Raw genomic sequence first — 14,602 nt, forward strand, 5'->3', positions numbered from 1 at the left:
CCCACCTGTCCTGGTGCCAAAAGGGCCTCAGGGCAGGGGTGGCATCCGGTAAGTCTGGGGGATGCCAGGGTCGCATATCAAAGGCAGACTTTGAAGTCCCTAGTCATGGTATGTCACTAGTTATCCTGCTGGAGGGAAGAGTGAACACCTTCCTTCGAAGTATGCACTGTTTCTGGCCTCCGAGAGTGAGGGCTCTCACCTGCAGGGGGTCAGAAACCTGTCTGTGGTGGCAGGCTGGACTGTATCAGTCAGCCGGAACACTAAATGACTAGTAGGTTTCAGGGAGTACCTCTAAGGTACCCTCTTGGTGCATGTACTGCTAAAGCCATCATTGGAATTAGTGTGGGTTTATTAATACGAGGTGTTTGATACCAAACACCATAAGCTTCAGTGAAGCCTTTATGTAGCTGGGAAACTCGTTTCGACCTGTGCCCAGTACATACCTTAAGATGGCTGTAAGACCTGCTTTAGGGGTGACTTACATATATTGTATGCAGTGTTTGCAGGCGTGGCACACACGATGTGTGCTATGTCGTGTTTTCACTTTTGCCTGGACCATCTCACGCAGTCTGCAATGGCAGTGTGCCTGAATGTGGTGAGAGGGATCCCTTAGGGTGGCACAATACATAAGCAGCCCTTAAGGGACCCACCTTTGTACCCATGCCCTAGGAACCAGGGGGACCATTTACTAGGAACTTACAGGACTGCGAAAGGTATTGCCAAATGGGGTACAATTGCACAGTTTTAGGGGGGAAAGACTGGCACTGGGGACCTGGTTAGCAGGAATCCAGTGCACTTCTGTCAAAATTGCATCAAATACAAGACAAAAATTGTGAATGACCATGTCAAAAAGGGGCACTTTCCTAGAGCTGGACCTAGCCCTTCCTACAGTACCACAAGTAGCTCAATCCTCGGATGTACTAGGGGCAGGGGGATACCACGCCTGTTCAATATCTGTGTGATATCACTGGTGATGCCACATGCATATTAATGAGAAAGTCCAGAAGAGAGCACAGGGAGCTTCATTGAGAAGGTTGCTAGTGCCCCAAAAGACTTGGACACAGGAAAAACTCTTCTCTCCTCCAACAACTAGGGCAAGGAAGAGTTTGACCCCTTAAAAATAAAATCAATCAGGGAAAGGAGAACATCCTGTGAGCACCCTTTCATGATATATATTTACATTAACAGGGCAGCCACACAGTTAATAAAGGACAAGAAAACAGTCTGTTACAGAAGGTGGGGAGAGACGGCTTTGAGGGTCACAGTGAGGCTAGATTGATGTGGAGAAAATGGAGGATGCATGTTGTCCAAGGTAAATCTAATTGTCAGAATCCAGAAAAGGCAGCAGAACAAAACAACACAAAGACCAAGAAGAAGCAAGCAGAAGAGCTTGTTAACAGGATGATGAGTTAAGCATAAATAACATAGGAATCCCTTACATTAGCATACAAAGCAAAGCATAGTAGAGAGACAGGATAGGCTTGGCAATACTTGTCTGTCAGTTTCCAGATTTGCATCACTATGCTCAAGTGCATAAGGAGATTCTTTCTTAACTCCATGGCAAGCGTGAGAGGCTCTCTCAAAGAAAACAAGTGCTCTACTTACCTGTTCCCAGCTCATTCACACTAGCAAAATATCCAGTACTTACAATTTCTGCAGCTCTAACAGCTTGCGCCTCCGTTCTCCCTGCTCCAGAGAGCTGTACTTTGTCTTGTATTGTGCCAGGCGTGGATGTGGTGCAGCAGTGCTGTTGGGCTCCTGCGACACAGAAAAACTGCCAGCCAAGGCCTGGCTAAGCTCCTCCATCGTGCTACCTAAACACATATTATGAAAGAGAACACAAGAGGAAAGCCTGAAATGAGGTCTAAATATATCCTTCTAAAAAGATCACACGAACTAGCACCACAGTAAGGGAGCCTACTGGCACCACTTTTTAAGACTATAATTAGGCACAGTGATAGGTCTGTAATTATGATGCAATCATCATACTTTGCTTTTTCCAAGAAGCCCAGATCTTTTTTTTCCCTCTTAATCCTACTAACGTTAACAATACACTGTTTGTAGTCCAAAAGTAATTTTTGCCTACAAAATGTTGGCTCTATGCAGCGTTGAATGATAGTAAGGTGTAACTGCAAACAATGTTTTTTAGGTGCTACAAGACAAAGAGGAAACGGGTAATAACAGAAAATACAACATTTTTCCTTTCAGGATCAAATATCCCAGAACTAAAGTTACATTTCTTACCATAAATTTACTGATCACAAAATCATTCATATACACTTTAGTATAGGGGTATTCACTCATGGAGCAAATGAGTAAGTTGAATCTTTAAACTGCTATGCACTGGGTAACTCTAAAAACAATATCAACAGGAAACCACAGATCCATCCTTACAGGGCACACCCACCATGGGGGCGAGACCGAACGCAAACAAATACTGTGCTGTACTACAGATCATACTATAGCGATACAGGCTCTCTTTCATGCTGTAAAACAGAAATGAGATTAGGGAAAAAGAAAAACAAACTTAGAACACTGTTCAGTTGCAGTCCATAAGTTTACTGGTGTACGCATCAGAAATCAAAGGCAGTACAGCTGAAACTCACACCTGGCCATAAGAGTAAACAGCTTACCCAGGGAAACAAACATATTTTCTGAACTGTGGTTGGTTCAAACATCAACCTACGTATAAAAGCATACCCATTTTAAAGTAGGTGAAGCATCATGAATGAAAGGTGGTGAGCATTTAGAGTGAAACACGCTCCATGAATACAAATTGAACTTCAGATTAAATAATAAATATAGTCACCTCAGTAGTGTTTATTTTTTCAGCGTCCAAAGAATGAAAGTTTGTCTTTCGTTCGAATGGGCTGAACGTATGCCATACAGGTCACACACAAGTTTGAAGTAGGCGCATTATCCACTGAACGATTTCACAAGCTCATAGCTTATGACGTGTAGGTAAAATAATGATCTATGCAACAACCGCATGAAGCTACTGTACTACCTTACTGGTATTTTGGAATCCTACTTAACCGGGCTTTTGCCCCCAATAGAGCACTGAGAGTGGAGGTGTTGGATTACATCAAACGGTTATTCGACCAAGGGAGTAACACATATTTGACATTATAGGCTATCCAGGTGATAGTATGATACCATCTCACACCCTGTTCTTCTACAGCGTCTCGGGACATTAGGATTGGGAGACTGACTCTTGCCTCGATCCAGTCCTTCTTAACAAACAGCATCTAGGCTGTGTGCATGGCCCCTCACTGTTCAGCATCCAGGGCTCTACACCTGGGGATGCTGCAGGGCTCATCTTTGAGCCCAACCCTTTTTAATATTGCTTCCTTACCGCACCCCTCCCGGAGGAGTCCTTTGGGTTGAAGACAGCCTCTTATGCAGGGGACACGAAACTGCTTCTCTCATTTGAAAGAGGGAAGCATTCAGTGATACAAAATTATTTATTTTAAGTCCAGTTTAGGATCAGTCCTGAATTGGATGCGTCTCCAATGCAATTCAGGGGAGACTTAATTCGTATTATTTGGAACTTTTCACTCCAGGGGGTGGGAGAATTGTTGGTCTAATACCGTGTCACCTCCTCCTCCTCCTACCACAGGGCTGTGGAATTTGGATTGAAGTTCCTCTCCTCCAAGTAGCAGGCAGCAGCAAGAGTCCTGTTTTGCAATGGTCAGGGCACAAAAAAATATATTTTTTGATACCTATACACTCCTGGAAAACAGTCAACCAGGCCTTATTTCATCCAGACTGAACTATGCCACTGTCTTTTATCTTGGTTGTGCCTCGGGCTGGTCAAGCAGCTGTAGGTCATGCAAAACGCAGTGGAGTGCCTTCTTAAAATACCTCACTGTGTGCCTATATCCCACCATCTTAGACTCCTGCACTGGCTGCTGGTCTATCAAAAAATTCTGTTTAAAGCCTTGGTGTTTGTACGTTGGGCCTTCTATGGAATGGGCCTTCAGTATATGTAAGATAGATTTAGATTAGTACCAACCATTCAGCTCTTTATGCCTCTCAGACACTGGTGATAGGCATCCTAAAAGGGAAAGGGACTTTGTGGGTTATTGGAAAGGTGTGGAAGTAGTGTCTCTAATGCCTTAATGTGAGTATGACTGATGGCCAGCAGAGGATCTAGGGTGCTAACCAGTTTCTGATGGTCGATTATTGGTCCCTGAACACATCTCAGAATTGGCAGAAGGTGTGTGTGTTGCTGAAGATTCAATTATGGATGGTTGAGGTCTTGCTCGAGATTGTCTATGACTTGTTGAAAATCTAGGAGGGCCAGAATGACCCCTTGAAAGCTGGCTTAGGCAATATGAGGGCCACCTAAAAGTCACTGAAAGCCACCAGACTAATTGTGATGCCCAGCTGATGGTCATTATGGTGTGGCTTGACAGCACAGCTGTCGCTAGACAATTATGTGAGAATGCCAGGAGAGGAGTTTAGCTCCGCCCACACGTTGAGGGCCAAGAGTACACGTTTTGGTTGGGCAGAAGTTGTGTGCTTCCGCACAAAAATGCTTGCTCGCCACAACTGTGATCATTTTGTTTATTTATCCGGCTGCCAGAAGATGAACCTTCAAGGATTAAACGGTCTTAGATAACTAGCTAAATTATGGTGTTTTCTCTAGCGGCAGCACTGATGAGTCATTTACCCACATGAATTTTCAGGTATGGCTTGAGAGTACAACTTTCACATGAACATTTAAGCTATACCTATATTATTCTACGGTTCTTTGCTTCTACTCAAATACACAGTCATCCCCATGCTTCCTACCTGTACTACTTCACATTATCAGTCAATATGCTTTTAAAGCCAGACCTACTGGCATTGCCAATGCTTGTTTTTGCAAGCTTATAGCAGGTGGTTGTGGAGGCTCAGGAACCTAAATGGGTCCACAGAATAGTTATAAGGGCCTTTACCACTTGCAGTGCAGTTCTGAGAAATTGTGGAAGTTCCAGAAGATGGCAACGACACAGTAGTAGATCCTTGCTTCCACCCTCACTCCTGCATACAACACTGGAGGCATAAACACAATTAGGTAGGTCCCTCACCCACGTGCCCTCTGGTGCACACTATCAGAGCAAAAGATAACCTTAGCAGGCTGCTGAATTCCTACTTCTGCTTGAATGCCTGTCTGAATACACTGCTGGGAGAGCGGTACAACAGGCCTTTTGCCCTACGCTTACCTTTTTACTGCCTGTGCTGTAACAGTTCTGTCTGTGAGGCAGGTTTAAGTTAGTGCTACCTGCACTGTACCTCTTATGGGCTTGAGTGACAGCCAGCACTGCTGCTGCCCCTGACAAACTTTTCCTTTTGGTAGTACAAAACCTTTTTCTTAGCTTTCAGAATACAAAGCTTTTCCAGGACTTTACTTCCAGTGGCAAGACCCTGGACAGCGATGGTAAGCAGAAGATTTTCTGAGCAAGGTACATAGAAAGATCATTGCAAAGGCTGTAGTGTTTGCTGTGGGTGAGAATATGACAAATGTAAGAAATACAGAACACGATGACGAACAGGAAGAATAAGACAGAGGGAGTGTATATGGTGTGGGTGGCAGACAGACAACTAGTTGGAGGAGGCAAGACACACCGTATCTCTGTTGCCGAATTACACCCTTGTTGCGCCTTTACTTGTTGGAATTAATGTCCTCTGTAGGATTACTGGTGAGAAAGGTGATAATTAAGCATTCAAGAGCAACAAGGCAGATGCTACACTCGAAATGTGTTTACATTTCCTGGTCAAGAGAATGACAGAGTTAAGGCTCATTAGGCCGACTGAGCAGCAGAGCGAGGATTTCGTATGATTCTTTTTCCATCTTTTCTATCCTCCGTCTTTAAGGAAGTGCTGGAACATATTGGTGGTCCACTGGAGAAACTGCCATTTTCAAATGTCCACCTTATGACACGTTATATTGACGAACGTCAACAAGGCTCTCATCACAACCACTGTGCCATCACGCTTATGCACGAGCATTAGAAGCACAATGAAGTACAAGCTGCGTGGGAGTGCGCCATCATCAGGAGACGTTTTTCCAGAAACCTCTTGCATTCCCTCAGCAGTTTGTCCTCTCAGGATAAATAAAGTAACTAAGGACACATGGCCACTATTGCTTCAGTCCATACAGACTGAAAGTTGGTGCTAAAGCAGAACAGATATTTTATTATAAGTATGCCATGAACAAGATATTGTAAGAAATATTTACAACATTCTTTTATGTTGCTACTATCATTGTACTTATATTAACACTGCTAAGCAGGTTTCCACAGGGGGCAGTAACTACATTTATTATATTAGTTTGTCGTACTCGACCACTGTGACCCCTGTGACTACTTTTATTATTTTAGTTTGATATTTTTACACCTGGAAGATGATAATCCTCACTACTTAGGCTATTTCTAATTCAGGAAATATGTCAAGCATCCTCATGCCTCCATTTTGCCTTGCTACTGCAGTAGATCCGAATATTTAGTGGAACATTCGGTTTGAAATGTTTCAGACATTTTGATGGTAAATATAATGCACCTACCCAACTTACCCAAGGAAGCTATCTGTTCTAAAAACTGTATGTGCAGTGAGGGTCTGAGAGAATTCAGACTGCTGCCTGCTTTGCAGAATGCTACCAATTTGAATGAGTATACCATTAAACAACTTGAGACCAGATATGGTTAGAAAGTCAATACAGTTTTGGAATGCTTCAGGTTTTATTCTATAAAAGAGAAAGTGGGAGAAAGTATGGAAGAGTAGGTTGCAGCTCTTATTACTAGCAGTGAATAGCGAGTTTCAGAACATGGACTATGAGTGGGTTCTTAGGGATGAGACATTGAGGAGTACGAACCACAAAACAGTGCAGACGAGACTGGGGGCCATTTTCAACATAATATTCAGTGTCACCATCGACCTAACCAAAAGAATAGAACATTCTGACAAGTTTGTGAGATGATCCAGGTTCAATGCAGTAGTAAAGTTAATGTCATCAGTAAAAAGGACGACTTGGATAAAAATAAGAGGAGGAATGAACCATACCACAATTTTGAGAGAAAGTTCACTATGTCATGCTACAGATGTGGCTGTACCGGACATATCAGCAACTCAAACAAAATTGCTCGGCCAAGGACAAATACTGCAGTAGATGTAAAAGAACGAGGCGTTTGGTAACATAAGAAGAAGAAGGAAAGGAAAATCAACATCTCTGAAGAGATGGGTGATGATGTCATATGTTTAAATCCTATGTAGTTGTAAGTGTAGTGTTAGACAGGAAATGTAAGGAGCTACCCAGATGAGTCATTCTTATAGACTGGCAACAAGTGCATGTTATGGTAGACTCTTGTCTTGGTTTACCATCCTAAGCGAGAAACGGATTCAATAGTTGTGGAAAGGGAGGAGCATACTGCCAACTGACATACGTCTAGGTAGTTACTCTGGGCACAGGCCATACTTAGCTATCTATTTGGTGAACAGGATTCCAAAGACCGTAGGACAAAAGGGAAGATCTACCTGACAGAAATGAGTGATATTACTTTGCGCTGGTCACATCAAGAGGATATGGGGATTAAGCTAGATCCCATGGCTGACCCCGATGGTTTATATAACCGAACCCAAGAACGAAAGTGTTGAGTAACTTATGTGTCATAAAAGTGACAAAGAAAAATACTGGGTAGGTAAAAGTTTTACAAGAGAAGTTTACCAATGTTTTACACAGAAGCAATGGACGTACAGGAGTTTAAGCACCACGTAATACTTAAAAAGGAAGAAATATGTATTTGGAATTGAGTAATGAACGTGCTTTATTCCACAGAATTTGAAAGGTATTCTGGAGGAGCTTTACTCCAAGGATGTTACTGAACCAACTGAATTGCCCCCTTGTGTTGCATCAGAAATAATTTATCTTAGGAGTTCTAGAGACCTGCAACTAGATATAGATCTTTGTAGTCTAAATAAAGCAACCTAGAGTGATTGCTACCCCATTCTTAGAATGCATAAGATTCTACTTTGGCATGTGCAGCTGTATTTTCAACCCTGGACCTTGTCAAAACCTATCCTTAAGTGCTCCCAGAAGAGGGGTGCAGGCACTTGACAGTGATTTCTGACAAATGTATGTACTAATATAAGCAGATGCCTTTCAGTCTCAGTTAGGCGGCCCCTGTTTTCCAAAACATTATGAAAGAGACTCTAGAGGGAGGAAAGGTGCAATCGCCTGCTAGAGTGATATTCTTGTTTTTTGGCAGGGACATGGAACAGCATGACTTAGTAGTGGAAAGGCTCCAACCTTTGTCGAACAAGGACTTGTCCTTAAAGCTTGACAAATGTCAATTCAGGTTTGACCCTGTGGAATCTTTAGGCCAGGGGTCTCCAACCTTTTCTGTAGTTGGAGCTACTTCTGGTCAGTAAAATCATCATGAGCTACGAAAGGCCATGCAACTTGCGTATTTTTCCGAAAGACCCTTCACGCCACCTGCAGGAAGCGCGGGCCTCTGCTCCAAGCGATGTCACCAGCTCCTCGCAGGGGTATAGCTTCAGGGGGTTGTTTGGGGTGTTACACCCCTCCGCTAATAAATGTATTTTCAGAAGACTAGATGGGTACAGTTGCTTACAGTTGGATATGTTGAGGTGTCTGTCAGATTTCACCTGGCATTTATGCACACACACAGACAAATATACATTCTCTCTCGTCTCCGTTTTGAAAAAACTGAAAACATTTTCACTATTTTATAGATAAGAGCAGGTATTGTGTTCCTCTCACTTAGTATTCTTACCTGCTTGTCATATAATGTATTTTAAAATTATATGCCAGCTTGATTGTGCAGAAATCTGAAGTTCACACCCCCCCTCCAGTCTTACTGACTAACTAAGCCCCTGGCTCCTCGCTTCCAGCAGGGCACAGGGTAGCTCAGAAGTACACCAAGGCCTTGTAAGGAGCCAGCAGCAGCACCGGGCACAGGGGCTCTCACCTCTGCCTGAATATTTAAAAAAATAAACACTCTTTGTACCCTTGGACTGCGTGACAGTACTTCATATGAAATACTGGCTCCAATGCTGCTGATGTTTACAGGCGTTTACCTCCTGTAAGCATCATCATCATTGGGGTCAGTATTTCATGTGAATTATTGTCACGCATGCCAGGGCCACAAAAATTGATTGTTTTTTTAATAGCCATAGAAAGCTTATCGTTTATCTGATAAACTATACGCGTGCCATGGCTATTAAAAAAACCAAACAAACACTCTTTGTACCCCTGGCACGTGTCAGAATAATTCATATGATATACTGGCCTCAATGCAGCTGATGCTTACAGGAGTTTATAATCTGTAAGCATCAGCAGCATTGGGGCCAGTATTTCATATGAATTACTGTCACGAGTGCCGGGGCCACAAGCACTTCTTGTGGCCTAGGCATTCAGCATGAAAATAATTATTATTGTCATGCCATGTGCCAGGGCCACAAAAAGTGTTTGTGTTTTCTATATCCATGGAATGAGTATCGTTTATCACAAAATAAACAATACGCATTCCATGGATATTAAAAAAGCTAACACTCTTTGGACTGCTGGAACGTGTGACAATAATTCATGTGACATAATGGGCCCAATGCTGCTGATGATTAAAGGAGTTTATCTCCTGTAAGCATCAGCAGCATTGGGGCTGGTATTTCATAGGAATTACTGTAACGAGTGCCAGGGCCACAAAAAGTGTTTGTTTTTTTAAATATCCATGGAATGCGTATTGTTAGCTGATAAACTATAAGCATTCCATGGCTATAAATTAAAAAATTAAAAACTTTTTGTGGCCCTGGCACACGGTGTGAAAATAATGATTATTGCCAGGGCCACAAAAAGTGTTTGTTTTTTATATCCATGGAACGCATATTGTTTTATCTTCTGTAAGCATCAGCAGCACTGGGGCCAGTATTTTACATGATTATTAAATAATCGTATAAAATACTGGCCTCAATGCTGCTGGTGTTTACAGCAGATTGGAAATGAGCCCCCTTGCCTTACACACAATTAGGCCGGGCCGGTGCTTATTACGTGAGCAGAGCTTATCTGGGCAGCACAGGGCTCCTTTAAACCTTACCTCTGGTCCGATCGGTGGCAGGCTGAACAAGGCCAGTGACGTGGGGCTGGTAGCAGTTCCATACGGCTTGCGCCACCTACGCTTTCCTGCTCTGGCTCCTCCGCTCTGCCAAACTTGCTACTCCACACCGGCACTATCGCACAGGATGAAAAGTGCCGTACTAAGGTGTGAAAGGCAGGTGGCGCACAGATGGGTCCAGGAAGGAACAACGTCATCCTCTTCAGCTTGCCCCGCCCCAGCTAAGCTCAGTTAAGCCAATCTAAGCAGCTGGCTTGGGTGAGGGCGGGCATTGCCACCTTGGAAAAAAAAAAAACTAAATGTTTTTAAAAATGTTAGAGAGATACCAAATTGAGGCGCTACTGCATGAGCTAATCAGGGGGTTTCGGCGGGCTACAGGTAGCTCGCGATCGACCGGTTGGAGCCCCCTGCTTTAGGCCATAGTTTTTTTGTTTTGTTTTTTTAGATGGAATCAATTCTAACTATTGCCATGCCAAGTCAACCTGGAAGCCCTGAGCCTCCAAGGATTACTGATGTCCTTCCTGGGACTTACAGAATTCTAAGTGAAGTCCGTGGAGGACTACTCTTCAAAAGTAGGACTCCAGCTTTGTTTGGGGAGCAAAGCAGGAAGAAACAGGGTTCACCCGAGGTCGATATTATTCATGCTCCCTGTTTGAAGCCATTTGTTGTGGGAAAGCAGTGTATTGTTGCAGTGGATGCAAGCAGGTGTGGTGTCAGTGAGGTTTTGCCATAGCATGACTGCCAGAATGAGTGGACTGTGGCTTATGGACAAAGGGCATTACTTGAATTGGAAACAAATAACTCAGTAACTGAAAGAACTTTCGGCATGCACCTGGCTGTAGAACATTTCCAATTTTTTTGTGGCGAACCAAACTTGTTCTCAGGACGGGTTGCAGGCCTATGGTAAAGTTGCTTGTGTGGGTGGAGGAGAGACAGCTATGAATACTAGAGCAGCCAACTTGCCTGCCCGACCTCATCCCCTTGTTTGAAATTGAGCATGTATGAGGAAAGTGAAATTAGCACGTGAGTGCATAATCCATCTACTCCTTGCTTGGCAGGAACTTGGCAAAGAGGAAAATGACAGTGAGGTATTTTTTGTGTACAGATGTCATTATTTCAAACAAGCCCATGTCCAACAACTCTCGTAGAGAGGAAAAGTGGGCTTGTGGTACTTCAATTGATCCTTCTCTGGGAGAGGTCAAGAAATTACTTTTCTTAATGTTTTTATTGCCATTTCAACAAGTATGATAGTTTATACTAGACATTTGAATACAAACTAGCCAAAAACGTCAGTCCACCTGCCCAACCCTTGTCAAGAAATAACTTATTTCAAGCTAGCCCGAGGAACTGAAGCTGCAGGGGAGGTTAAGCTTTTCGTCGAAATTCAAGGGGAACTGGATAAGAAAATGGGATCCTCGTGAGTTGGGAGATATTGTTCGATCATTTGAGATAAGGAGAATAATTAACCAGGGACATGAGAGGGACATGTAAAACTTCCAACAAAAGGCAGGCTTGTGTGTCCTTCTGGTGGCAGGGGCTAAATGCGATGGCAGAGAGGATGGTGAGACAATGTGAATTTATTTTCGTGTTTATTTTGTCCTTGGGACAAGTAGGCCGAACCCCATGCAGCACAAACTCTTTGGCTGCGAGTTTACTGGGAAGGGAACTGTTGTCAGTTGAGGTAATATGTGTCCATATGTTAAGGCTGTTCGAACTTGTATTTATGGTTCATTTATGCAAAACCTTTATTATTAGGGTGAGTGCTCTAAATAAATGTTATAAGGTCACACTGCACTAATGACAGTGGTTCCAGTGTGAAAAAAGTGTACACATGTCTGAAATGTTTAACAATAGAAGGCAACATATAATGCTCCCAAAATGCTCTCTGATTAGATGCAAATGTTTGCAGGAGCTTCTAAGCAAGGTTGATGATTCTTTGTTTTCAAAATAAAATGTTCCGAAAAAAATGCAAGTAGGAAAAACAATTTTGCTATATTACTGTGATATTTTAGGTACCATTTCTTTGAAGCATCATTTAGTAAAGTGTGTTCATGCATGCTGGTAGTTCAAAAAAAATATTCATGATGGAAAATCATTGTAACCATTTTCAACAACATTATGGGAAACGTGAAAATGAACAAGCAGTGGCAAAGCCAACCGATAAAACATTGGTAGTCAGCCTTTTGGTTTTGTCAATGCGTGTCTTGTTTTGACATGGCTTTTGTAACACTTTATTGTTGTAGGAGGTACCACTCCCTCAACACCGTAAAACACTGTCAGAAAGCAAAAAACAAAAAAAAAAGGTTTTGGGGTCTCAAAAAGCACAAATTGTCATAGTAGTTAGCGGCACTGAACAAAACTGCTTGGTGTGCTAATATGCTGCTTGAGAAAGAGCAGAACGTTATCACTCACAGTAAAGCCAGCCGATAGAGAGACAAATAGAATTGTAATAAAAACAAAATGTCTTGGTTAACGGCAGACCTCATTAGGGGCCCAATTCCTAAGGTCACAAAAAGGCACCCATGGTAAATGTCTTTGAATTAGTGGTATCCATGAATGAACAAAAATTTAAAGACGTAGACCAAGAAATCTTACTTTTGGAAAATATTGATATTGGTGAACTTTATTTTAGAACGAGCAAATATGCATGTGTAAATTTGCTCATGTGAAAATCTATTGCACGTTTACAAGTTCACTTTCCCTCCAATCACTTTTTTCCCAACCCTGGAAGAACTTCTACTTCTGCCCTTGTCAGGAGTAAATTTCCAACTTTTCTCTGTCTGGGAAAAGTTTAGAGAAGAACTGGTAAAAATCCTTCAAGCATGCAAGTTAGTAGATGTGCACAGACACAAAGGCTTTCCAGCCCTGTAACTATTGCTTACTGCTTTGTCCAGCCCCAGTATATAGATCTGCGGAAAGATAGTAGTATAAGGAATTGTTATCGTAGGGCTTTAAATTGCTAGTATTCGAGCCCTACTATAGCATTAACCATTGCAGAATCAGAGAAGTTATTATCAGAGCTCTTACATAATGAGATTGCTGCCATAATTTGTCGCTGCACTACAAGGCAACAAAGAGACAAGTAGATGTTTTATTAAATTCCACAGCCCTGAGCGGGAGTGACAACTTTCCAAACATTGTGGAACCAAACATGTTCTCTTTGCACTTACTGATGGTCATGGGAGAAAACTAGGTATGGATGTGTTAGGGCCTTTCAGGAGTGCCCACCAGGAGTGAAATGTATGCTTTAGTGCACAATTACACTAAGTTGCTGGAAGTGAAAGTTGTTGAAAGCATGACCAAAGATGATCAATTTCTTGGAGGATGTTTTATGGAGGGAAGGTCTCCGAGGATCCTTGGGTTTGGATGACAGTCCTCAATTGACAATTTCCCGGGACATCTTGTTTGGGGTCAAGGGCTACAAGTTTTTATGTTTACTTTGTCCTTGGGACAAGTAGGCCCAACCCCCTGCAGCACAAACCCTTTGGCTGCCTGATTACAGAGAGTGGAACTCTCTGCAGTTGAGTTAATGTGTTTCCAAAAGTTAATGCTGTTCGAACTTGTATTTATGGTTCATTATTTGAAAGTCTTCATTATTAGGGTGAGTGCTGTAAATAAATGTTTTAAGGTCACACTTCACTACTGACGTTGGTTCCAGTACAAAAAAAAAAAAAACGTGTATACACATGTTTGAAAAGTTTAGGCTATGAGGCTAAGTTTAATGCTCCCAGAATGCTCTCTGATTATATGCAAATGAAGTGTCATTTAGTAAAATGTGTTGATGCATGCTAGTATTTCCCAAAAATATTTCTAATGGAAAATCAGTGTAACCATTTTCAACACGATTATGGGAAGCATGAAAATAAACAAACACTGACAAAGGCAACTGATCTGACATATTTTTATAAGTCTTTTAGTTTCATCAATGCGTGTCTTGTTTTGACATGGCTTTTGTAACACTTTATTGTTGTGGGAGCTACCAGGCCCTCAACATTGCAACAAACACTGGCAAACCCCCCCAAAAAAGTTTTTGAACTCTCTAAAAGCACACCAGTGGCATAACAAAGGCCCCGCAGCCGCCCTCCAGGGGGCCCCTTCAGCACAGCACCTGCCCTGAGTGAGTCTGGAGAGGGGGCTCCTCCATGTTCTTTACAAAGGGGCACCCTCCAGTTTCGTTACGTCACTGATTGCCACTGTAGCTCCTGACACTGAACAAAACTACTTTGTGTGCCAATATGCTCCTTGTGGAAGAGCAGAATGCGATCGCTCACAGTAAAGCCGGCCGAAAGAGAGAGAAATAGAAGTTTAATAAAAACAAAATGTCTTTGTTAACACCAGACCTAATTAGGGACCAAGACCCACATGTAGGTAGCTTTTTGCATGTCGCAAACAGCGACTTTCGCTGTTTGCGACATGCAAAAAGCACACTGCGATGCACAAACCCAGTTTTGCGATTCAGTAACCTGGTTACAGAATCGCAAAACGGGTTT

The 14,602-nt window shown here is 42.6% G+C and overlaps 1 protein-coding gene across 2 annotated transcripts in view; it reads right to left on the reverse strand.

Annotated features, from left to right (window-relative positions):
• The window catches only part of SNUPN (snurportin 1), a 124,211-nt gene that overhangs the window by 102,632 nt on the left and 6,977 nt on the right, over nucleotides 1–14,602 (reverse strand). Inside the window, exons 1-2 of one of the 2 annotated variants that reach the window (XM_069222174.1) lie at nucleotides 10,095–10,202; nucleotides 1,649–1,814 (exon numbers count right to left, since the gene is read on the reverse strand). In XM_069222174.1, the coding sequence (XP_069078275.1) occupies nucleotides 1,649–1,806 (158 nt within the window). In that variant the 5' untranslated portion in view covers nucleotides 1,807–1,814; nucleotides 10,095–10,202. Of the gene's footprint in view, nucleotides 1–1,648; nucleotides 1,815–10,094; nucleotides 10,203–14,602 lie in introns of those variants that run through there. The other variant, XM_069222173.1, reaches the window with a different exon arrangement.

The sequence above is a fragment of the Pleurodeles waltl genome, chromosome 3_1 (assembly GCF_031143425.1).
Source record: "Pleurodeles waltl isolate 20211129_DDA chromosome 3_1, aPleWal1.hap1.20221129, whole genome shotgun sequence".
Lineage (NCBI taxonomy): Eukaryota > Metazoa > Chordata > Amphibia > Caudata > Salamandridae > Pleurodeles > Pleurodeles waltl.